This window comes from Phoenix dactylifera, chromosome 7 (assembly GCF_009389715.1).
Source record: "Phoenix dactylifera cultivar Barhee BC4 chromosome 7, palm_55x_up_171113_PBpolish2nd_filt_p, whole genome shotgun sequence".
NCBI lineage: Eukaryota > Viridiplantae > Streptophyta > Magnoliopsida > Arecales > Arecaceae > Phoenix > Phoenix dactylifera.
The window spans coordinates 13,272,621-13,296,423 of NC_052398.1; the positions used below are offsets into that span (position 1 = coordinate 13,272,621).

Consider the following 23,803-nt stretch of genomic DNA (forward strand, 5'->3'; position numbering starts at 1 on the left):
ATGCACGTCAAGCATGTTATACACTAATATATATATCTAAAATGAATGTTTAATTTGTGAAGTGTCTCCATTTGCCATGCAAACAACGATATTAATAGCACCTATATTAATGTATTATGCCGACCCCCACCACCCTCCTCCGGCCCTCTCTCCTCTGCTCGCTCTTTCTTTTCTTCTTCTTCTCTGGCTCTGATAACAAGCTTTGTTTCCGTTGCTGAAATTGTACCGGTGACCTACCACCCTCCTCTAGCCCTCTCTCCTCTGCTTGCTCTTTCTTTTCTTCTTCTTCTCTGGCTCTGATAACAAGTTTTGTTTCCGTCGCCGGAATTGTACCGGTGACCTACCGGTACGATTCGAATCGGCCAGAATAATTCGGTTCGGAACGGTTCCGCCGACCTTGATATAAAATATAAACACAAGACTGCAGTTAGTAACATTTGATTCGATAATAAATACAAAATATATATGCAAAACTATAGTTAGTAACATTAGATTATATAGCTGATATAAGATATAAACGCAAAACTTCAGCTAGCAACATTGGATTTGATGATTGATATAACATTCGGACCCCCCAGTGCCTGTTGGATCAGGCTTTCCGAATCTTAACCGCAGGTTTCGGGCCGGACCTCGAAGCGCTTGGCTTGTTTCCGTAAGATTTAAGATGCCGTCACGAGGCCTTCGATAGGGCGACGCGATCTAATAAGACGCCTTCGCGGCCATTCCAGAGAAATAAAAACGGGGGACGAAGCGAATCGGGCGAGGAGGAGGTAGAGAGCGAGCCGACCGATTCCGACGATGGTGAAGGTGGCGACGTATTTCGCGATGACCTTCGGGGCCTTCCTCTTCTGGCAGTCCATGGACAAAGTTCACGTCTGGATCGCCCTCCACCAAGACGAGAAGGTGAGTCTCCCCTTCTCCCTCCCCCTTTCTGCATTTTTTCTTTCTCCTTTTCTTTCCCTTGTTTTTTTCCCCTAATTTATTAAGGTTTAGTTGTTTAACAAAGTTGTAGATTGTTATTCCTTTCGAATCACTGTCGATTTATTCTTTGCAAATCGATGTATTGCTAATTTTTTTTGTCCTCGTTCGTGTGATTGTTAAGTTGTAGAGCGTTGAAGCGCTCAGGAAAAACATTGTGTGTGATTTGCCTGCAGACTAGTGAAGATGCATGACGATGACGCTTTTTTTGTCTTTGTGAAGTTGTGAATCTGGCAGGGTCCAGATATTGGATGGTGTGTCGGGGAAATGGTTAATAGAGATCAGTTAGATTCGAATTTGGAGGTGGTTTAAGCCAGCATGGGTATTGGTAACTTTGAAGTTATAGGAGCATGGAGAATTGTGAGATTAATTGGGTTTGTTTTGGCTAGATGTGGGGAAGGGAAATGATGCTAATTTGGAAGGAAAGCGAGGCGATTTTATCGAGTAATCCAATTACTATGGAGATTCCATCTTATACAGGGAGAAGATTTAGGAGAGGGTACTCAAGGTTGAGATGAGCAATGAGGACTAACTGAAACCCTAATTTCTCCTTTGCTAGGAAAGTCAACCTTTGAATTTTTCCTTTTCCACGGAGAAATTATAGGAAAATTTAAATCTTTAACGAATTAGGTTGCACATGGATTTGATAGATTTGCACAAATCTTATGATTGGAAATTCAAAGGAGTAATTTGGTGGGAAGCATTGCGAATGGCATATATATGGACAAAGCCAAAGTCGCCTAAGAGGGAGAAGTAACTGTTAGTAATGAAGCTTCTGTAAAGACCCTAGGGCTAATGGCAAGGACTCTACCAAGGGTTTTATCTTTAAATTCTTATATGATGTAATGCTATCCTAATTGAGCCTACCATGCAAAACCTAGATTCAAGAAAATATTTCAGTTTTCATTTTCTTAATATGCTGCTAAAGTCTCTGGTCATAAGGAATGCAGCCATGGCCTAGAGGCAATAGATCGGTGATGGGTTGAAAAAGATCAACCAGAAGTTAAGGAAAATAGAGGAAGATGGTAGAAGAAGAATGATTCATTTTGTTTCATACACTTTTTGTATACATTAGCTCGATGTTTTTATATTCCTATACTTTATCTAGTCTATTTTTGATTTAGTTTGACAAAACTGGTAAAGAACATTAGTTTAAACTGAAGGTAATGTAAAAGACAATTTATATCTCTAATCTTGTTTGTCTCTTTTAGTTTGTGGTAAATTTGTTGAAGTAACATCCTTTAACACACCAACACATCAAAAAAAATGTATCTTATCTTGAAACCTAAAATTACAAATAATTTTAACCAAAATGGATTTAAGACTCATATTATGGCCCCAAAAAATGTTTTCCTGGAATAGTACCTGAACTTATTTTTGGAAAACATAAAATGAAATTTTAAACAAAAAAAATATATTGAAACTGACATAAATGTTTCTTAAATTTAAAAATTACAGACCGCTAAACAATTAAAAATTTAAAGTCAACTCTATACAAACCAAAATAAAAGAAATATGCTTGAATTCTAAATCACCCTTTTTTAACTCCATGAACTTGATTCTCCATGAAGTTGCATTGCTTCTACATTTGTGCTATATTAATTCCCCCCCTTCTGTCAGGAGTTTGGTTCAAACACAAATTTGTCCGAACCCTTTTCATGTAGTTTAGCAAATATTAGCCATAACATGTTCAAATATTAGTCAAATAAATGTTCGCGACATGCATGGGATGATAGGATTATAATTGAAAGGGAAAGAAGTAAGGAAAAAGGGAACAACTGATCAATGAAATTAGGTGCTATAGTTTATGCAGCATGTCTTGAAGGAAATATGAAGCAGTGTGATCAGATAAATGTGATGATATTTGATTTTGTTCATTGTCAAAAATGTAAAGGATGGTGTTAAAGAAAAATAAATACTATATTTTATGGTAAAGTTGCAAAATTGATCGCAAATAACTCTAGAGCTATTAAATTTGCAGATCCATAATTTAGTGTTGCTTAAAAAATTCAAAGGATCATATTAGATCGCAGTTTATGTTATGGCTTGTTTGCATGCTATAAGATCTCGTGTTTGGTATATTCTTCTCGGTGGGACTTCTGTTCAACCATTTCCTTTACAAATATGGTGGAAGCCAGGTGGTTCAAAGAGATTGGGCAAGTGGGCCATAGCTAATCTACTTTTCTAGGGATAAGAAATATCACCTTGGAAAAGAGATTACTTGTCCCTGAAAAATAAGGATTAGTTGTTGTCGGCTGTTCCCATCTCTTTGAACCAACTCCTTTCCAACATACTTATAAAGGAAACAGTTGGAACCAAAGCCACACCAAGAAGACTTCATGGGATGCTAAGATTTTTTGGTGTCCAAATAGGCCCTTAAAGCGTTATGTGGAATACATTATAAACATTATTAAGAAACTATTTTAATTCTGATAGCCACTTCTTAATTCCTAAACTCATAAAAGAAATGTTCAAATCAAAACTTTGGTTGTTTGATTATAGTTTCATAGAGGATCAATTAATTCTTATAAACCTTAAATATTGTGACCCTTTTCTCTTTTAGCTGCAGAGGGCATTGCTTGATATGATAACAAGTTCTTTCACTCTGTTTAATTAGGACAATGTTGTTTACACAAATCTAGATTATCTTGATATAAAATTTTAGGACCATGCATCTAGTGTCTGTGTGTATGTATGCTTGGATGCGTACTTTTGAAACTTTCTTACTCCATGTCCTTTAGTTATTTTACTTTTATAAATTATGAAGTAAAATTGAAGTATAAAATAAAGGTGTTGTCTGTCATCACTATTATTTTTTCTATTTTCAGAAATAGAAAAATCGAAAATTTGTTCTTCTAAATTTTAAAAAATATAAACATGCTTGGTCTAGTTAATTATTTTTAAAACATAAACATGGCCATGGTGGGGGAGGTGATGGTAGTAGCGATGGAGGCAATGAAGGTGTCGGTGGTGTTGGTGGCGGGTGTGACCACGGTATGGCGAAGGTGATGACACTGACTGTGGAGGTAGAGGTGGTGGCAGGGACATCGGTGATGCAGCAGAGGCAATAATGATAGCTGTGATTTAGTGGAGATGGTGGTGGCGGGGGGGGCATTGGTTGTGTAGTGAAGGCGGCGGCAGTGTGGCTGCAACGATGAAGGCGACTCTGGTTTTTGTCTAGAAAGTAAAGATTTCTTTCATTTTTCTAGAAATAATAAAACTGACTTTTGGAAATGGAAAATTTAAATAATAACACCAAATTTTTTTCTCGGTTTCTGTGATTTCATTTTTAAAAATAGAAAACAGAAAAAAAGGATGCCAAACAGACCTTAAACTTGTCTCTTAGGTTAACTTCTTTAGCTGTGTCTATTGCTACCAAATAACTACATTTGGCATCCGGATAGAAAGTAATGAAGGTTTAAAGTTCCAACAATCATCTATATTAAGATATGTTGCATACCTATTAACAAGAAGGAAATTTTGGTGAACAATTGAATAAATATGAAACATTATAGTTTTCTTATCGATATCAAATCAGACTGTTACCTAAGAACTTCTGATTGTTATATTTGCATCTGTACATCCTGGTTATTTTATGTCTTTTTTTTTTTGATTGAAAGGCTATTCTATGTCATATGGAGAAACAATTAGTGTGGGTAAATTCCCTTTCTTGGTTGTTTGCGTGTTGCAAATGCGCCTGACCATCTGCAAAAGGGACATGGTGTGTGCTTTAGAAGCTGATACAATTATGGATCATGTTTCTGATAAAAAGGGAACATATTCCAAAAATTAAGATCACCCACGTCTTAAATTTATTTTTTTATAATACTTTAGAATCAATGATTATATAACTACTTTTCTTTCATGATTTAATGAGATATATGTGCATGTGTGCCTTGAAGACATAATTACTTTCTTTTTTTGTTTATTGTATGGAATTCTGAAACACTGGTCATGGCAATATACTTGAAGCAAATCCATTGTTTTCTTCAATGTTTTGTGTGATTCCTTTTGGAAAATGGGTCTCAAGAACAAAGTTTCTTGCTTTTCTAATTAGTGCTTCTAAATTTGTTCCTATCAGAAAGAGAGGCTGGAGAGAGAAATGGCAATCAAGCAGGTCAGAGATGAACTACTGGCTGAAGCGAAACAAAGGGATTCACTTGCATAATCTTTTCGTATTGTGAACTATGCATAATCTTTTCATACTGTGAACTCGAGTCTCAAATATCTTTATTTTCACTATCATTTTGTTGCAATGCTGGATTTCTGAGCTGGTTGCCTATCAAATGCTTCAAGCTCAGGGTTGTGATGTTGTTGCCTTCTTTCAGTTCTCAGAGTATAATATTTAATATTGCTAATAACATTTGCTTTGTTCATGTGATTGGTTTTGCATGATATTGTTATAACCTGACAATTACCGTCTATGGACATGGATTGTTTTTTCGGGGAATAACACTGAATACCTTGTAAGAAAGAATACTAAATGTCATATTATGTATTGCCACCATTTATTGAAGGACTTCTTGTAATCAAAATAAATAATATAACTGGTACTTATTCGTGGTTAAGATAAATAATTTGTTCTAGGCAGCTAATGTTTTCAAAATGTGCAAACCCGAATTGATAGGTAAATAATTGGCCGCATGTTAATCTATAAAAAATGGGTGAAGTGATATTTGTCTGATTGTGGAGTAAGCTAACCTGGAGTAGGAGGGTTAGCGTACGAGTGATCCACTGGTACTCGGAGTAAACCACTCCATCCTGCATGCTAGAATAGTTTACTCTGGATTATCTTTGAAAGGTAATTTATTTTTAAATGCTTATTTTATTTTTGGAATAAAGTGGCTTGTGAAAGTGTTTGGCAGGCATAAGCAGGTTAGTATTGCTCCACTTTAGCCCTGAAACAGAATCAGCCACAGATAACATTGAATTAGTTTATGGATTCAGTAATATGTCAAGATCTGTCTAGAAATGAAAATAATGTGGCTGAGCACATGTAACATGTGCGAATGTGCACATGTATGTCTATATACATGGATGTGTGCGTGCATATATTACATTACAGTTTAATCTGAAATACTGTATGTGTAGTATATATGTACATATGCATATCTGTACATGCGTGCTTGGGTGCATGTAAGACCTGGCAATTTAATTTGAACTAGTGTATAGTTTAACTTATGTACAAACCTAGGAATATATTCTTAGTTCATATTTTGTTATCCGATCTGTCTAGATATTAAAATGATGAGCATATAATTTGTATTCTTGTTGATTCGAGGTGATGTACCTTCTACTTCGGGTATCACTACGTGTATTTTTTTCCTTAATTCAGCGTTGGGAGAAGCATTTTGGCTGGCTGATTAGCTGTAAGCTGTTATAAAGGATTCATTTAAAGTCTTTCTTCAGTTGTTGTGAGACGATTATTTTAATCTTCTATTATATATACATCATAGCTCATACGTAAGTTTGTGGTTGTTACTCTCTGCAAAAAGCTTGGTTAGATGCTTTTGGTCCTTGTTCCATTCCATGATCACTGCACCGTTGGTATATATTGCTCATTGTTTGATCTCATTTCTGTATTTGATTTCCTTGATATTCAAGTGCACGTATATATGTATATGCACGCATGCACGCATACCATATACCATCTTTAGCAAGATGATAACACTCTGGTGGATGCTCAGTGGCTAACACAGCTTTTTTTTCCTCACTTTTCCAGTAAGATAGGAGGTCCACCTCGCACCGCTTTGACCCTCGAGGGCAAACTTGCATTCTTATTAGCTTAAGAAAACCTACAAATATGATATTTCAGTTGTTGAATCTAGGTCCACATAATTTTTCCTTCATCCTGCATTTATCTGGTAGATGCTCCCACTCTCTACAAACAACAATTTGATATCAACTCAACTCAAGACTTTGTAAGGACATCACTGAACCACCACCAGTCATAACAATTGTATTGGTTTGAATCGAGGAGAGAGGGCATCGGTAAGGGTGGTGGTGGGATGCATGTGATGCATGGACCGAGGATAAAGGAAGAGTCAGTGGAATGGTGGGAGGATCTGGAATGGACGGGCAGAAAACTTTCAGAGTGATTGATGATGTACAGGGAAAAAACTCTCCTGGACAGCTTCCAATCCAGCAGCAGAAATTTTAGATGGGATATCCCTGTTTCATAGGGGTTGTATGTGATGTTTGCTTGTTATTTCAGCATTGCTCCTTTGGGTTTTTGAGGCAGCCGAACTTTTTATACACCTGAGAAGAATTAAGCAGCTTGGGTAGAAGTTGCATCAGACAATAAGAGCATATTATTTGGCAAATGAAGTTTGCAGCATCTACAAGTGAAAGCAAATCTATCTTTGAAAAGCACAGGACAGTCATATTTAGCATATCTGGGCATCATCTCCTCAAGGAGATAAAGAAGAATGCGAATTGTGGAAAACAAATTGAGCTTTATCATTAACAGCTAGGCTTGGCACGCTGTGTCTGTTTTTGTGGTTCTGTTTATTGTAGTTCTAAGCAAACTAGCTACTGTATGAATCCAATAGAAAATTCAGTCCAATTCTTTTTCCAAATAGGCCTGCAATAGTTTAGCAAAACCCTTCCACCACAACCGACAGTGGCTTTGTAATTGTGAGATATCGTCCATAACTACTGGGTTTTTTCTCAAATGAGTGACTAAGAAGCATCAATTCAAATGCAAGGAAGTGATCATGAGGCAGCCTCAGCTTAGATGGTTGGCATCTATTCCTATGTTAAAGTTTCATGTTTCAAAATACTTGTGATAGCCATTAAGGTCTGATGACAACTTAATTTTTTGGAATCTAATGATTAGTTATTAACAGCATACCATGATATTTATCAAGAACAAAAAAAATGAAAACACCCCTAATTAGAACTATCTAGGTTGAAGATCTAGAAAATAAATCTCTAGAATTTCCTTCCGCATGAAGGACTGCCTCAAGTTTCCGAATGAATACTTAGTGAGCACTAAAATAATGGCTGATGTAAAGTATGAAGGTGCGAGGTATAGCATTGGTGTAGGTGGACCAAAATTTAATTTGCCTTCTCATGTTGCACAAAACTTATATGCTTAAATTTTTATCTTTAAACTTTTACTGAGCTAATGATAGCACATGGAGGGAGTTCTTGGAAAACTTTAGTATGAAGTTCTATTACAGGAAGGTGAGCATGAAATTCATGATCATGTTGCTTTATTTTTCTTTTTCTGTACTACAAGAAGATCTTGGAATGGTTGTTCTGCTTGCAGAGGAAAAGGTCTGCTTTGGCTATTCTAATTAAGCCTTGGGAATAAAAAATACTAAAAAAAGTATTAATGACTACAAAGTTTTAATAATAACTATAAGTTCTAAATTTTTAGTCAATTCAATGGATAATAAATTTTTAATAATGACTATAAATTCTAAACCAACCCCAAGCATTACCAAATACATAACGATTACTGATTATGATTTTGCCGTTTTACAGAAAAGATGATATGAAAGACAAATACCATTAAAAATCATAATTAGAATATATATAAAATTTTATTAGTCTAGGATATTTAATCAGTTTCAATGGGTCCATGAAAAGTCCAAAACTCTTACTATTTATTTTTTAGGAGCACTATAGACTTTCATTGGTTACTCTAGTTTCTTGCTTTTTTCTAAAAAGAAGCAAAAGGTGCAGATACCATGATCTTTTAAGAAATAAAAAGAGGCCCATTAATAAATAGTTGTTCAATAGCAGAAGCCTCCCTCAAATATCTCTATCCCCAGCAAATTCCTAGGCAAACATGATTAATCTCAGATCTTTTGGTACAACTACCAAACACCATGCTAGCTTGGTCATATAACACCTTCAATTAGAGAATTACAGCCATGGCTATTTCTACTCACTCGATCGCATCTATTCATGCTTTTCCCTGTGTGTTTCACTCATCCCAGCCGTAGTTCAGCTATAAACCCAACCATTATTTTATGGTTATCAAATGCAGGAATAGCTTAACTAGTGTACGTTACCAACTATTACGTACAATCTTCTCTCTCTCTCTCTCTCTCTAATTAGAACATGAACTACTCATGTGATGGTGGCTTCTGGTTTCTAACGATGGAGGACAGAATGACCGTTTTATAAGAGCTTTATAAAGCCTAAAGAGCGACCCACTTTAAGCCCTCACTTTTCACCACCTTCGATCCCCACATAGCGTGCTTGTCATGTGGAACAACTATTCCTTGCACCACAGGAGAACAAGTTAATTAGAATATCCATCCCTTAATGCCATTCCTTCCAACCTCAGTCTTCACATTATACCACCTTATTCTGGTTTTGGTGGTGGTTCCCCTCAAGTAACCTTAATCCCTGCTTTAACCTCATCACGTCTCACCCCCTATATAAACCTCTCACCATTCTTCTTGATATCCATTACTCCAAATCCTCCTTGTTTCTCTCTCTTCCCTCTTCTTCAGCTATCGACAAATATGGGGAAGGTTTTGTTGTCTGGGGTTCTAGTTGCTCTAGCTTTTGCATTTGTTCATGGCGTGCCCTTCGACGACAGGGACCTCGCAACCGAGGAGAGCCTATGGAACTTGTATGAGAGGTGGCGGAGCCACCACACGGTCTCTCGAGACCTCGAGCATGAGCGATTCAATGTGTTCAAGGAGAACGTCAAGTTCATCCATGAGTTCAACAAGGAGGGTGCAACATTCAAGCTCGCTCTCAACAAGTTTGGCGACATGACCAACCAAGAGTTTCGAAGCTGGTATGCCGGCTCCAAGGTGCAGCACCGCAGGCTGCGCCGCGGCCGCCCGCATGGCACCGGAAGCTTCATGCATGAAAATGCTCGTGATCTCCCTGCTTTGGTTGATTGGAGGCAGAAAGGCGCCGTCACAAGCATCAAGGACCAAGGCCAATGTGGTAAGCGAGCTCCACCTTTAACAAATATATATAGTTAAGAATAATATGATCAGTTTCAATTATGACAAAATATATCTATATCTAAACTCTGTATCATAAATTGTTATACATCCCTATAGAGAATTATCGTGCTTAAATTTTTCATCGTGTATTTTGGATGGAAAATAGGAATTATGATCTCTTGCCATAAGTAAAATTATGATAAAAGATGTGATATATAGATAGGTATATCGGTATGAATCTAATGAATACTACTCTTATGAGTATTAGACAATTCAATCGTATTTTATTTATAAATTCTTCGACCAAAAAGTTCTCATTTTAATAGCTATGTGACTGTTCTTGTTGATGATTTAGGGAGCTGCTGGGCATTCTCGACGGTGGTTGCTGTCGAGGGCATAAATCAGATCAAGACGAGGGAGTTAATCTCCTTGTCGGAGCAACAGCTCGTCGACTGCGACGACCGCGACAACAATGGCTGCAATGGAGGTCTAATGGAGCATGCATTCGAATTCATTGTGAGAAATGGAGGTATAACAACAGAGGCTGAGTATCCCTACAGGGCCAAAGATGGAAGGTGCGACGCTTCCAAGGTAATGATTAATGAACAACAACTAGTCTTCAAAAGCTGAATAGAGAATTCTTTTAGATCTATTTTGCAAAAGAATGAAGACCAAGACAAAAACTTCTAATATTAATTGAAAGCTACATAAATACTTACTATGATATAATAAATATACACGGACGTAAATCTTTGACAAAGTACAGCATTCCAAAATAACACACTCAATACGTTTTCCTGCTTCCGTTTCAAGAATTTATGATTAAAATCCAAGGAAAAAAAATGCGACTTCTTGGATTGATCCATGCATTTGTTGTAGGATTATTCATTGCGATTCTTAGGAAGAAGTTTTTTTTTTTTTTTTTGCAGGAGAATTCAGCAGTGGTGACGATTGATGGATACGAGAATGTTCCTGCCAACAATGAGGCAGCTCTCATGAAAGCTGTGGCTCATCAGCCAGTATCTGCTGCCATTGAAGCAAGTGGTACAGCTTTCCAGTTCTACTCCGAGGTTCGTGTTCCAAATCATTAATTTTGCAGTGAACTTTCAAACATAAATCTACGTCCGTAATGTTACCACCAAGTTTGTATACACCCAACTGGACCTAATTTAACTTGGGCTTATGAACTAGAGGAAGCCCATATCTGAGACTCATAATATTATTGCAACTTCATTTAGTTTTTGGCTTTTAAGGATGTATGCTTTGTTTTGACTGGAGATTTCTATGCTTCTAAGCAATCTCCTCTAATTTGATGGCAGGGTGTTTTCACCGGCGCCTGCGGCACAGATTTAGACCATGGCGTCGCGATCGTTGGATATGGGGCGACCGAGGATGGAACTAAATACTGGATTGTGAAGAACTCATGGGGACCTGAGTGGGGAGAGAAAGGCTACATCAGAATGGAGCGTGGCATCAGGGCCAAACATGGGAAATGTGGCATTGCAATGGAGGCTTCATACCCCATCAAGACATCCCCTAATCCTTCCAAGGGGGAAATTTCCAAGGATGAACTCTAAGATGATGGTGACCTAAGGAATGCACATTGGAAAGCCAGAAACCATTTCGGGATTTATTTTTCTTTATCATCTATGTCATATATGTTTTGTAGTAGGTTGAAGGCAATAATAAATTTCTGATTCTAACTTTAGAACTCTGTTTATATTCATCTTGTTTTAATTGGAAGGCTTAAAGGTAGTTCTGTTAATCTCAGTAATGTGGACATTTGCAAAGTAGATGGGAGAAGAAAGAAGCATCAAATCCATGTACTGATTTCCCCATGAGGTGGTTTAGGGGTCCTTTGGGATTTATGAAGACATAGAGCTTAGGTGATGTTATATTAGCCTAGGCTGCATTGGAGAGGTAAAGTAGCCTTATTTGGTTACTATATGAAGAAATTGAAATAACCAGCCAAATGTTATCCATAGACAAACAATCTGACATAATATGTTTATGCATATATGTATGCATATCCGTGTGCACATGCATGTATGTATGTATGTGTGTGTATGTATTTGTGTGTATGTATGGCTCTTCTGCCATGATCTTAAAGATACTGTTCGTACGTAAGCTTTCGATAGATGCATCAATAGGTCTCTCGAACAACCAGTCAAGAAGAAATTGCTTCGAAAAATTTAAAATCTTGAAGAAAATTGTTCAAAATATTGTAAAATTTATATAGATTTTAAATTTGAAATACCTTTTTACGAGCTAGGTTTCACTAGGTCGTTGGATGTGGTTTAGCCCTTTTATCACCCCTAACCAACTTTTGACTTCCACCCTGGTAACTATTATTGGACCCATTACATGCAGCTGTAACTTCAGGATGTATATGTCATCCTTTATGGCTACATGTCATATCCATTATACTGCTTAATCTGAATCTTAAAGTTCTAGCCTTTATTGGGTTGTTCTAGGCTCGATGACAACAAAATTTCTATACCTGTTCTCTTTCAATATTTTATCTTGATCCTATAAGATATTCTTCTGAGTTTTCCAAGATTGAAGCTACTCAAAATCTTAATTCATTAGCTTTATGCATCTCATTAGTTTACCATACTGTGGGCTGATATTTATAGATTTACCAATGCAAAAAGACAAAATGACAAATTAAATAATTCAATCAAAATGGGACATGTCAAATAGGGCACTTCAAAAGCAGGAGTAGCGCAGCAAATAGAGTTAGTTGGCCTATAAATTCTCTAATGTTTCCAAAGAACAAGTTGGTGTCGATCAAATTGAAGCAAAGAACAATTTGTGCTGCTGGAATTATGGAATCTCACTAATGTGCTCTAGGATGAGATGCCCCATAGATTGCAACCCAATCAGCAGATTTATGTGCTTCTTCTTGTATGAGACATCCTGACCGTTATATTCGTCGGATAACCGTCCACATATCTGCTAAGCAGAGATTACATGCTGTCTCCAGAAATGGGCCTTGACACCATGCAGGCAGAATATGTGGTGGAGGGCTCGGGTTGTATCTTCCGCGCTAAAGAATGATCAATCTTTTCTCATGATGTCGATATCTCAAAACACCCCGAACTTTCTTATTCATCCGCTTGCATAGATCTCGAAGCAATCATTGTGCGATGGAAGGTGAATCCTTTTTGGATACAGCTTGTGGAACCTTAATTATGATGTTGTCAATGTAACTTACTTGGCTTACTTGGAGTAACAAATTTAAATGATGCCGTAACACCTTAGAGCCTATTTGTATATTCCTACAGAATTAGGCTGAAAACTCTGTAGGAGTATGGCTTGTTGGCCCATATAGCTTGCATTCTTTGAAAGTTTATCTAAATTCAGCTCAGATCCTAGTCTTTGGGTTGCATATAAAAAAAAAAAAAAAAACTATGGAGGAGTTTTTTTTTTTCCCACAAGATTTGGATTGGATGAAGTTTGATCGATACAGAGCCATGCTTAAATAAATAGTTTAATCTACGAATCCTACAGAATTTTTAACCTAATTCTATAAAAATAGCCGAACATGCCTTTGATGAGACTTTCAACCTTCTTGTGGTCCTTCAACATGATGAACTCCTAATCTACTTTTTTTGCGGTGGCCTATGAAGCGACTTCTTGTAGTAGCAAGTTTCCCGAATTCTCGGCACCATGTCTGAAATCAACGAAGCAACGGAGCGAGCTTGGATGTCATGAAGTGACCATATCAATCTAACTTTGCGCCCTAAGCCAATGATTTTGTTTAACGGATGTGTAGACTGACGTAGCCTTAGCGAGTGCTAATGATATAACCCTCCGATGATATGGAAAGAAAGTGAACAAAAGAAGGAAAGAGGAGATAAAAAGAACCAGAGATCGCCTTCATCAAATTTTAGCTAGCCAGGCATCCATCACCTTTTCATACAATTTAAACTAAACACAATTAAGAAAAATAAAACATCTGTGTCCTTTTTTTAGGGGTTGACATGGCAAAATTATACCGCCCGATGATAGATACAACTAGAGAATAAAAAAAAGAGAGGATATTACGGAAAAGTGCTGAAATAGTTTGACGTAGAAAAAATTCCAAATCACAAAGCTAGCTACAAAAGATGCCATCCAATCTGCTGCACTACTAGCTTCCTTGAAGATGTGTTTTTACTTCACATATCTCTATGGATACCGACTAACCGAGCAACCCAACTAATAATGGTCTTTGAATCTCTTAACTTTTGCAGCGTTCAAGATAAAAATGATGCAAACAAGTCCTTCTCAAGTAAGGTTGGACATAAGTCGGGTTAATCGTGACCTGATCTGATCCGCTTAGACTAGATCTAACTCATTTTGGAGGATCTATGAGGCCGGGTCAAATTCTAAAATTGAATCCATTCCATTTTTTGGGTCGGGTTTGGGTTTACAGAATTCAGACCCAACCCAACCTGATCTGTTTGAATTTTGGATTTCCAACTCTACAACTCGACTCGAACCAAATCCGGTAAACAATTTGGGCCCGAAAAAGCCCGCCCCCAGATTGTTTTATAAGTTATGCCTTATGACCAATGTGCATGTCCTGTATGCGAGGAGTATTTTGCAGCTTGAGTTTATCGTTCCGATTCAAAACATAGAATGATTCATACAATTTCATTGTTTGGTTTTGAAGGCTTATTAAAGAATAATAAGCATTTGTAACAACAAAGTAACAATTGAGCCTCGAAAATGCCTAAACATGAAGGCATGGGCTATTCCCCAGATAATCTAGTTTGATGAGTACTGCATATTATTTTTGCAGCCAGTCATTCTCATCTGATTTACGGTTTTTTGTCCTTCAATATCCAAAAGAAAAGTCATTAAGGCTGCTTTCTGCTTCACAGACACAGCCATATTCTTTCAAATTCATCTGGACCTAACTCAGACTCGAAATTTTTTAGGTTGGGACTGGATTTTAGCAATGGACTCGATCCAATCTTCCATTAGATTTGAGCCTAGGTCCAACATTAGAATTCAAACAAGGAACCGAGTTAGGTCGGAGTCACCCATGACTCGGTCGAATCCAACTCATTTAATTGCACCTCAATCCTCGAGCTCTTCTCAACCAAGGTGGAGAAAGAAAGAAAAAAAAAAAGAAGAAAATTGAAGAAGATATGGAACGGATGGGAAGCCCTTGCAGCAGCGAAAACGTTTTCTGACCTTGAAAGGGCAAAAACCCTACGTCCTCCCTGATTGCCTACTCAATCCCCAAATGAAGGGCTACAGGCCCCGGTCAGCCGCCGGGACGGCCTCCTGCAGGGCATGCAAAGCCAAGCAGATGGCAGCGCAGTCCGTGACTAGGGGAGGCAGCCATCGGGCGGTAACCATCAAAGGGAGCAGCGGCATCCCACAGGGGGACCCACCCACAAAAGCCTCCAACCAAATAATGATGGGCGAGGCCCCGGGCGATGACAGCATTGAGGTGCCTCCCGAATGACAAAAGCGAAGAGAGATAAAGAAAACGCAGTGCCGCCTCGTGCACGCACTGTAATAATATGCTTCCGTGTGCGCTTCTTCAACGACAGAAGCCAAAGAAGCATGCATCCAGGGAGGGGGGAACTCACCTGGGCTTAGTCCCCGCTTTAAAAGAACACACGGATGGAATGTTTGTTATGGGGAAGAACCAGGACTAATTTAGTAAGCTCCTAAGCCACTGAGTGTGTGGGGTTGTGGGGTGGGGTGGTGGGTTCGCAACAGCATGGACGCAGAACCTACAGCCCATAAAGTGATGATGCCTATGAATGATGCATAATATAAACAAGTTTCATGTTTGGGGGATTAAACAAGCAGTGGGATTGGAAATCGCGTATAAACAAAAAGAAGGAATGTATGGAGATTTCTTATAGTATATACTTAAAAGTAGAGAGAGAGAGAGGGGACAGGGGCGTGCAAGTAACGAAGAGACGCACGTGGATTAAGGGGCTTTGGGAATCACGTGTCGGGGCGCGGCGGTCTGACGAGAAGAACCGGGGCACATGGGCCGGGCTGGGCCGGGCAGGGGCAGGGCCCGGCCGTACACGTCCTTCCTGCTTCCTCGCATTTATCCGCCATTATCTTATGAGAGTTGATAAAGACACCCCCGCTTTCTTCATGGATGCACTCCAAAGCACACTCCTCTCTCTCTCTCTCCCTCCCCCCGAGTTGGCTGCTGGAAAAAGGCGTCGTACCTATGACATGACAGTCATTGGGGGGAGCTCAAAGGCAGCTTGGGAGGCATATTCTAAGGGCCGACAACATCTCCATCTAAAATGAAGAGTGGAGCGGCAATGGCCATCCAATACGCAGAAATATTCATATAATTGCGAGAGATTGAGACTCATTTCAAGTTGCTCATGTGTATCGGAAGGCAAATAGTGCTGCAGACTAGATTGCTTTCTTCACTGCTCACCACTCGGAAGAGGTCATTTGGACATACCTTGAAGCCGCCCCTCCACCCTTATGCTATTTTTTTTTCCTCGACTTTATGGATTGTACTCACACTAAAGCAGCATGAACAACCGTTGTACCACCAAGAGAGAGAGAGAGAGAGAGTGAGAGAGAGTGTGCGTTATTACGGGATTGACAATCCCACTTAAGCGGACATAAGGGAGCTGTAATGATATTATGCATACTCATGTTCTGCCTGATTTAATATTGATTTCTTATTAACAAGTAGTAGCAAGTGGACAACAGGACAAGTGTAATGTATGTTCATAAAAAGATGAATATGAAATTTAACCAGTGACTCTTAGAAACTCAAATAACCGGTGACTCGGCATTGTAAGTTTTAACCTTGTATCTACGCTTCGCAGTGAGAATTACATAAAGTTATATGTGTCCATTTATGTTGATATATTGGCCTAAGAAGGCCAACTTGATCTACATCAGTGATGGCGAACTTTCTATTACGAATTACTATATACAATAAACCATTTTTTTAAAATCTTCCATATATTTTGAAGTGAGGCTATAACTAAGAATATCAAGTAATTTCTGCAGTTGCCTCTGAAAATTTAATGATTATTTTTGTGTTAGTTTTTCCTCATTTCCTTTTTTTAATTTCCAAGCAATCTTGCATGAAAAAAATAAAACTAATTGTATTATATAATCATGTATTCATCAAGCTAATTATATTATACAATATCATGTGTTCATCACGTTTAGCTTTTGAAATTGCAGCTTGACCTATTGTTGGTGCCTTTGTTGGATGGGAGAAATCAACCATGTTACCGGTCAGATAAATTCAAGAGCATGCCACCGGACCCAAAAAGATTGAGTAGTGATAGTGGATCCTATTATCTTGAATTATCAAAAACTTTCATTACTAGAATGCTGCTCACTCATAGAAAAATGGTAACTAAGAGACTATTGGTCTGCTCTTGAATTACTCCGTCACTCGACCTATTCTCCATTGATGAGCAAGGTATTTCTTATATATTCGGCCTACTCTTAAATCATTTCCCTCTTACTTGGCATGTTCTACATTGGCTAGTAAGATGTTCATTAGTTGTAATCACTCGGCCTACCTTGGATATGTAGTGTTATATGGCATTTACTTAGCCTACAAACTTTTGCTGTTGGTCAGGATGGGAAAGACGCTAATGAAGCATTAAATCACATAGACAAACCTCTATTTGTTATCTTTGAAAATGGACTAATCAGCTGTGAAGCAATGGATCATGTAGATAAAACTATATTCTTTACCTCGAAAGCTAACTATTTAGTTATGAAGCATCGAATCATAGAGATAAAATCATGTTTCACGTGCTTTCCTATGTGAAACCTATACCATAATAACCGAATATTGTCCACATGTGTGCCAATTGGAGGTGCAAATGGGTCAGGTCGAACTGGGTCATGAATGACTCCGATCCAATCCGGTTTCGTGTTTAGGTCCTGATGTTAGACCCAAACCTAACCTAGTAGAAAAATTCTAAAAAAATTGCTGCATGCGATGTTGTAGCAGGGTGAGGAATGAATAAAGGTGCAATACTAATGCCTTATATCATTCGCTCCATCTGCACCTTCTCGGCCTGAAGCCTCACTTTCTCATCTTTTTGTTATGATTTTTCTATCTGCAAGTTGCACCAACCATGCCAGAACCATGAGCATCCTTTTAATGCGATGGATGAAGAACGTAACGAAACAAAGCATACAGTGGCTGATTTAAAATTGAATTTTCCAATGCTGTTGAAAAGTTGGGCAATCAGTGTTGGACTATTCGGATACTGGTTAGGAGGAAAAGTACACAAGTCTTTCTGTTTGCTCTCCATCTAGTCAGCAAATGCGGGTGCAATTTTTTGAGTTCTCTGTTACTTTTAGATTTTTTTTTTCTGTTTTTGAGTTCTTTGCTGCTTTTAGAGATTTTTGAGTTCTCAATGTGATCATGATGATTGTATATGGGGTTTAGATTGGTACGTTGATCTATCAAGCATCTTAAGAGCACATGAGATACATATGCATGAGTAGAAATACAATCATATTCACAAGTGAATTGTAATTTTACCTTGAATCCTTGACCTTCACTCTGGATAAATGATTCATAACTGAAAACACTAGCAGAAGGAAGAAAATTCTAAAACACTTATCCCCTTCAATGGTTAAGTCACAAATCTGAAACCAGGTCAGCCACAGGAGACTTTAAGGCAATTCAATGTCTTAATCAAGCAACATAATTTCATGGTTATACCCATGCATTGAGTGTGAACTTTATAATATTACAATGCAGCAATCTAATCCAGCAAACTAATTAACCACTATAAACTTCCAAGTTCAATAGAAATAATACTGTATCATGGAAAGTAAAGAAAGCAATGTAACCTTTTTTTCCCCTCTGTATATAAACAAGCTTCTACAGTCCAACGATCCATTTCACAACTTCGACCCAGCAAGTTCACAGTTCTGCACGCCAGTTTTCCACAGCCTCATCACTATCACCAGTCCTAGCTCCTGCTCTTTCCTTTCCCGGTCTCGTTGCCTTTTTTTTTTTCTTCTTATCCCAACAAGTGTCATGCAAAGGCAAAAGCAAAGCTGCCTTCTCATGCCCGTTGCCATCTTTGCCGACGTCTAAAAGGCCATGGACCACCCTCGTTGCATCCTCAGCGGCTACAAACGCTGCAAATGGTGGTGATGACTCGGAAGCACCTGATCTCGTTCTCATTAAACTCCAGATATGACCACTTCGATCCTCTCTGATCCTCTCTCTTTCTCTCTCTCGATCCACCATTCTTTTTTCTTAAAAATTCCAAGCCATTTGCTCCTCCGACTCCACCTCTTCCGCTTGCGTGTTCATTCCCCGGGAAAGAAGCAGGCGCGGCAGGCAGGCGAATTCCAAGGCCTGCCCCATTTCGGTGCAAGACAAGATACCTTTCCACATCTCCTCATCAAAAAGGAGGCGCGAGGACGGCTGCCAGAGGCATTCTCGTAAATAATCCACAAAGCCAGTGGCAAACGTTGGCGGGCCCCTACCTATTATGGTAATCCCCGTTCAAATTCCCTGCCGCTTCATAAATAAACACCACCCGTTATCCTTTTTTTTTGGGTACAGGTCTTACAACCCTTTCTAGAACATTCTGTCGAAGCAGTGGGAGACACCGCGAGTGCGATATGAGAAAATAGGTGTACATTTAGCTAGATAACAGTGTTACGTACTCCGTTATATATATACCGCGGGGGAGAAAGTCCGGGACCGTTACATCGCGGGTCGCAGGGCGTGTTTATAACGTGCGCCGGCACGGCGCCCCGCATTAATTGCCCACTCCTCCGCTTCCCGGCCGCCCCCCCTCCCTACCGTTCTCTCTCTTGAGCCTCCACATCCTTGGACGGAAGGAACCCCTTCTCGCACGCCGGAATACCGCTCTCGCCGTACCGCCGAATAAATCCCCGGGTCTCTCTCTCTCTCTCTCTCTCTCTCTCTCTCTCTCTCGCGCGAAGAGGAGTCGGGAGAGATTTTGGGGTTGTCTGAGCTCGAGAAGGTGGTGGTGGACGGCGAGATGGAAGGGATGCGGGCGAATATTCTAGATCCGGGGGCGGCGGAGTTCTACCCGACGAGCCAGTTTGCCCTCGGTCAGCCCCAAATTTACTACCCCTACCCACCTCCACCGGCGGTGCCGGTGTACCCGCAGGCGTCACTGGAAGAGTACGTGAGCCCGGCGTGGGTGGCGGGGGACGGCGCGGCGACGAGGGCGGTGGTTCTGAGCATGGTGCCGCGGTACGTGGGGGAGGCGGCGGTGCGTGCGGAGATGGAGGCCTTCGGCGGGGTGCGGGCGGTGGAGATGAGGTCGCTGGCCGTCGACGGGATCGTGACCGTCCACTTCTTCGATCTGCGGAGCGCGCAGTTGGCGGTGGCGGAGATCCGGGAGCAGCACGTGCGGCAGCAGAGCCTGCTCGGGCAGCAGTACGGCGTGCTCGCCGGCGGCGAGATGGTCCTGATGCACCCGCCGATGGGCGGCCGGGGGCTGATCGCCGGGCAGGCGGTCTGGGCCCAGTTTGCCGCAAGGGGAGTCGACGATCCCAACCAGGGTTCCATCGTCGTCTTCAATTTGGATCCCAACGTCTCCTCGCTTGCTCTTCGAGAAATCTTTGAGCCTTTCGGTATGAAAGAGAAGAACTTTCCGATAATAGCATCGACTAAATCGATAACCACCTTTAATGTTACATCCATCCTTTTGAATAACATCCATATATCTTTCTTATTGCGGAAAAAATCCTACTTTATCAACCTCTCGTCGGCTCGTCTCTTTCACTTTCTTCTTGGGTTCAGCTTTTCGACTCAGTTATTTTTGTTTAATTTTTTTTGTTTGTATTATTTCTGAGCTCCCTCTCTATGTCTTGTTTTGTTGTGTTTTTTTTGGGATTATACATATGCATACTACGAGAGAGATCTTTCTTCGGAATGGTCTCTGTCGCCTTCATCTCTCATTATGTTTTCTTTGTTCTTTATGGGAAAGAGCCTCCTAGTTTTCCCTTTCAAGATAAATTCGTTTTATTTGCAGGAGCTGTGAAAGAGGTGAAGGAGATGGGTTCAAGACCACATCTCAAGGTAGCGGAGTTCTTCGACACACGAGACGCCGCTCGTGCGCTCTCCAAGCTCAACGGCAAGCACATCCTCGGGAGGCGACTCGTGCTTGAATTCTTCAGACCAGGTGGCCAGACAAGAAGGTCCGGTCGATCGTCTTCTTTCTCTGATTCCTTCCAATCCTTGTAAGTTGCTTCTTGTATTAACTCTTCCAGTTATCGCGCCGGCAGCAATTACCCGATGAGGAGCTCCGGTCACCAGGACTATCCTCTACCCCCGAGGCTTCTGAGAGGGACCAGATGGGTTGAAGGCAGTGGAGGCGCTCCATCGCCAAGTGGAGGGAGTGGGAAGGGAGTGGTGTTGCTGAAGAGGCCCGGCACCAACATCGCAAGAAACAGTAATGGCGGCGACGGTAGCAGCGGCGGTGGGAGGAGGAACAAAGGTGGCAGCGGCAGCAGCTACCAATCGTCGTCGTCGTCGTCATCACCATCTTCAAAGCAGCAGCAGCAGCAGCAGCAGCAGTCGAGCAGGAAGGGGTGGAAGAATCGTCATGGGAAGAACGGCGGCGGGGAGTCGAGGTTTCTGTTCAAGGAAGTGGAGGAGACGGAGGAGGAGGAGGAATCCGCATCCTCTTGTAGAGATTCCAGGACCACCGTCATGATTAGAAACATCCCCAACAAGTACAGGTCTCCACTTGCCTCCCCACAAGCATCCTCTCTCACTCTCTCTCTTTCTCTCTTAGTACTCCTTTATTACGCTGTTTCAATACATTTGGGTGATGGGTTATAATTGGGGGGCCGGTGGTGCAGTCAGAAGCTGCTGTTGAACATGCTTGACAACCACTGCATTCACTGCAACGAGGAGATTGGCGAGGGGAAAGAGATTGAGCCCTACTCCGCCTACGACTTCGTCTACCTTCCCATAGATTTCAAGTAAGTAGAGCGAGTTATTTTATGATGCTACTTAGTAAAGGTGGCTTCTTTCCTTCTTTTTTTTTCTTTTTTTCTGCGTTGCTTAGATTAAAGGTTTTGTTTTTTATTATTAAAAAAAAGAAAAGACCGACCAAAAGGCTACGCCCAAATCAGAGAAAAAGGAAGGGCAGCAGGATGCTGGGATGAAGCCTGGTAGATGCAGAAATAAGCCGAAAATAGCAAGGTAAAGAGGGGGTAACCCAAATGGAAATGGAGTGGCCTAGCAAACACAAAAGGAGCAAAGTGGGAAATCATAAGCTACCGGATAGGAACAGTGGAGATGGAGAATAGCAAACCCTAATGGTCGCAGACTTTGGAGGATTGGCATGGAGAAAGAAACACTAGTGGGAAAAGACCCATCGAAGCCCGAATGACAGCAGAAGACGTCGAAAATTAATCAGCAATAATATTTTATGCATCTAAAATAAGCTGCGTCGCATCCCTTTTCTTCTCTCACATCACAATGGAAACTGAAAAGCAGCTTTCAGATCAGAAATTGTTAAAAAAATGGTCAAAATAGTCAGAAAATCTGTCTTTTTTCTTTTTTTAATAGGAAAAAGAAACTATAGCATCGTTGGAGAAGAAAATATGGCTTGAATTCTTTTCTTCTCCTTGGTTGAAAAGATCTCTAAATTCCTTTCTTTTATGTAATTCAGCAACAAATGCAATGTTGGGTATGGTTTCGTAAACCTCACATCTCCGGAGGCCGCATTCAGACTCTACAAAGCCTTCCACAAGCAGCCTTGGGAGGTCTTCAACTCCCGAAAGATTTGCCAGGTTACCTACGCTCGGTTGCAGGTAATTTCTACTAATTGTAACATAAAATTATTTCTTTGTAATACTGGACGGTAGAAGGAATATGGAAAATGAATTACTTCATTTTTTTTCCTTTATATCTCGTTAATCTTGGAACTTCGGATTTTTCTTTTTTTTGGACTGATGGGTGGTTGGGGTCAAAGGGCTTGGAGGCGCTGAAGGAGCACTTCAAGAACTCCAAGTTCGCCTGCGACAACGACGAGTACATGCCGGTGATCTTCTCCCCGCCCCGCGACGGCAAGCAGCTGACCGACCCCGTTCCCATCGGCGGCCGCGGCCCCGTCACGCTCACCAAGCGGGTCGTCGACCGGATCCGCCGCGCCAGCGAGCAGCTCGCCTCCTCCGAGACAGCGGCGACGGGGGCGCCGCCACCGTCTGACGGCGGTGGAGCGTCATCCACCACCACCTCGACCCACGCGCCGTCTGACCACGCCGAACAGGACGACGACGACGACGACGACGTCGACGTGGGAGCAGGCGGCGAAGAGGAGTGCGGCAGCGACGAGACCGGTTGCTGCCTCCTTTCCGAAGCCTTCCACGGCCTATCATATAGCCAAGACTAGACCCGGCCAGTCGTTGTCCACTAAGTGGACGCATCTCAACTCCCAGACGTTCGCTCAGCTTCAGCTCTCTCCCTCTCTCTCTGCGTGGCTTCCCTCCTCGTATTGAGAATTCAAAGCTTTTATGGAAGGGCAAGAATGATGCGCTTGATTGTATCCAGTATTCGAAGACGATGATGATGTGATTCTTCTTAATTACACTTCCCAAGTTCAAATGGAGTGGTAGTAGAATGAATTCCAGCATCTCTTCCCAACTGGTGTATTCATCCTTTACTCTTCCTCTCTCTCTCTCTCCCTCCCTCCCTCGTAGTAATTAATTTTATGTTAAGCGTAATCTCGAAGTAGAAGCGACAAAGCTTCCATCAAACGCCGATTCGCTGCGCGCAGATGGCCAAAGTCTGCGGCTGAGGGAAGCCGTCTGGTCAACTCTGTTGACGGTGCTCCTCCTCTGGATGGTGCACGTTAGCAGCGCTCCCACTGTCCTGCTAGCATGCGCGTGGACTCAGCATATCCTCGGGTCGATGGGGTTGCTTT

At 40.9% G+C, this 23,803-nt stretch overlaps 3 protein-coding genes across 3 annotated transcripts; all 3 read left to right on the plus strand.

Moving 5' to 3' along the window:
- Window positions 1–658: 658 nt before the first annotated feature.
- LOC120111367 lies at window positions 659–5,354 on the plus strand. Its single transcript, XM_039128343.1, has 2 exons — window positions 659–903; window positions 5,060–5,354. The coding sequence occupies exons 1-2, from the start codon at window positions 799–801 to the stop codon at window positions 5,144–5,146; spliced, it is 192 nt and encodes a 63-aa protein (XP_038984271.1). The 5' UTR covers window positions 659–798; the 3' UTR covers window positions 5,147–5,354.
- Window positions 5,355–9,373: 4,019 nt separating this feature from the next.
- On the plus strand, window positions 9,374–11,555 carry LOC103712383 (thiol protease SEN102-like). The gene is made up of 4 exons (XM_008798897.4): window positions 9,374–9,897; window positions 10,255–10,490; window positions 10,829–10,969; window positions 11,219–11,555. Exons 1-4 carry the CDS (start codon window positions 9,462–9,464, stop codon window positions 11,474–11,476), a joined length of 1,071 nt encoding a protein of 356 aa, XP_008797119.3. The 5' UTR covers window positions 9,374–9,461; the 3' UTR covers window positions 11,477–11,555.
- An 8,082-nt stretch (window positions 11,556–19,637) lies between these two features.
- Window positions 19,638–23,483, plus strand: LOC120111430 (protein terminal ear1-like). The gene is made up of 6 exons (XM_039128487.1): window positions 19,638–20,498; window positions 20,900–21,065; window positions 21,153–21,608; window positions 21,732–21,854; window positions 22,550–22,691; window positions 22,853–23,483. The coding sequence occupies exons 1-6, from the start codon at window positions 19,898–19,900 to the stop codon at window positions 23,270–23,272; spliced, it is 1,908 nt and encodes a 635-aa protein (XP_038984415.1). The 5' UTR covers window positions 19,638–19,897; the 3' UTR covers window positions 23,273–23,483.
- Window positions 23,484–23,803: the final 320 nt, after the last annotated feature.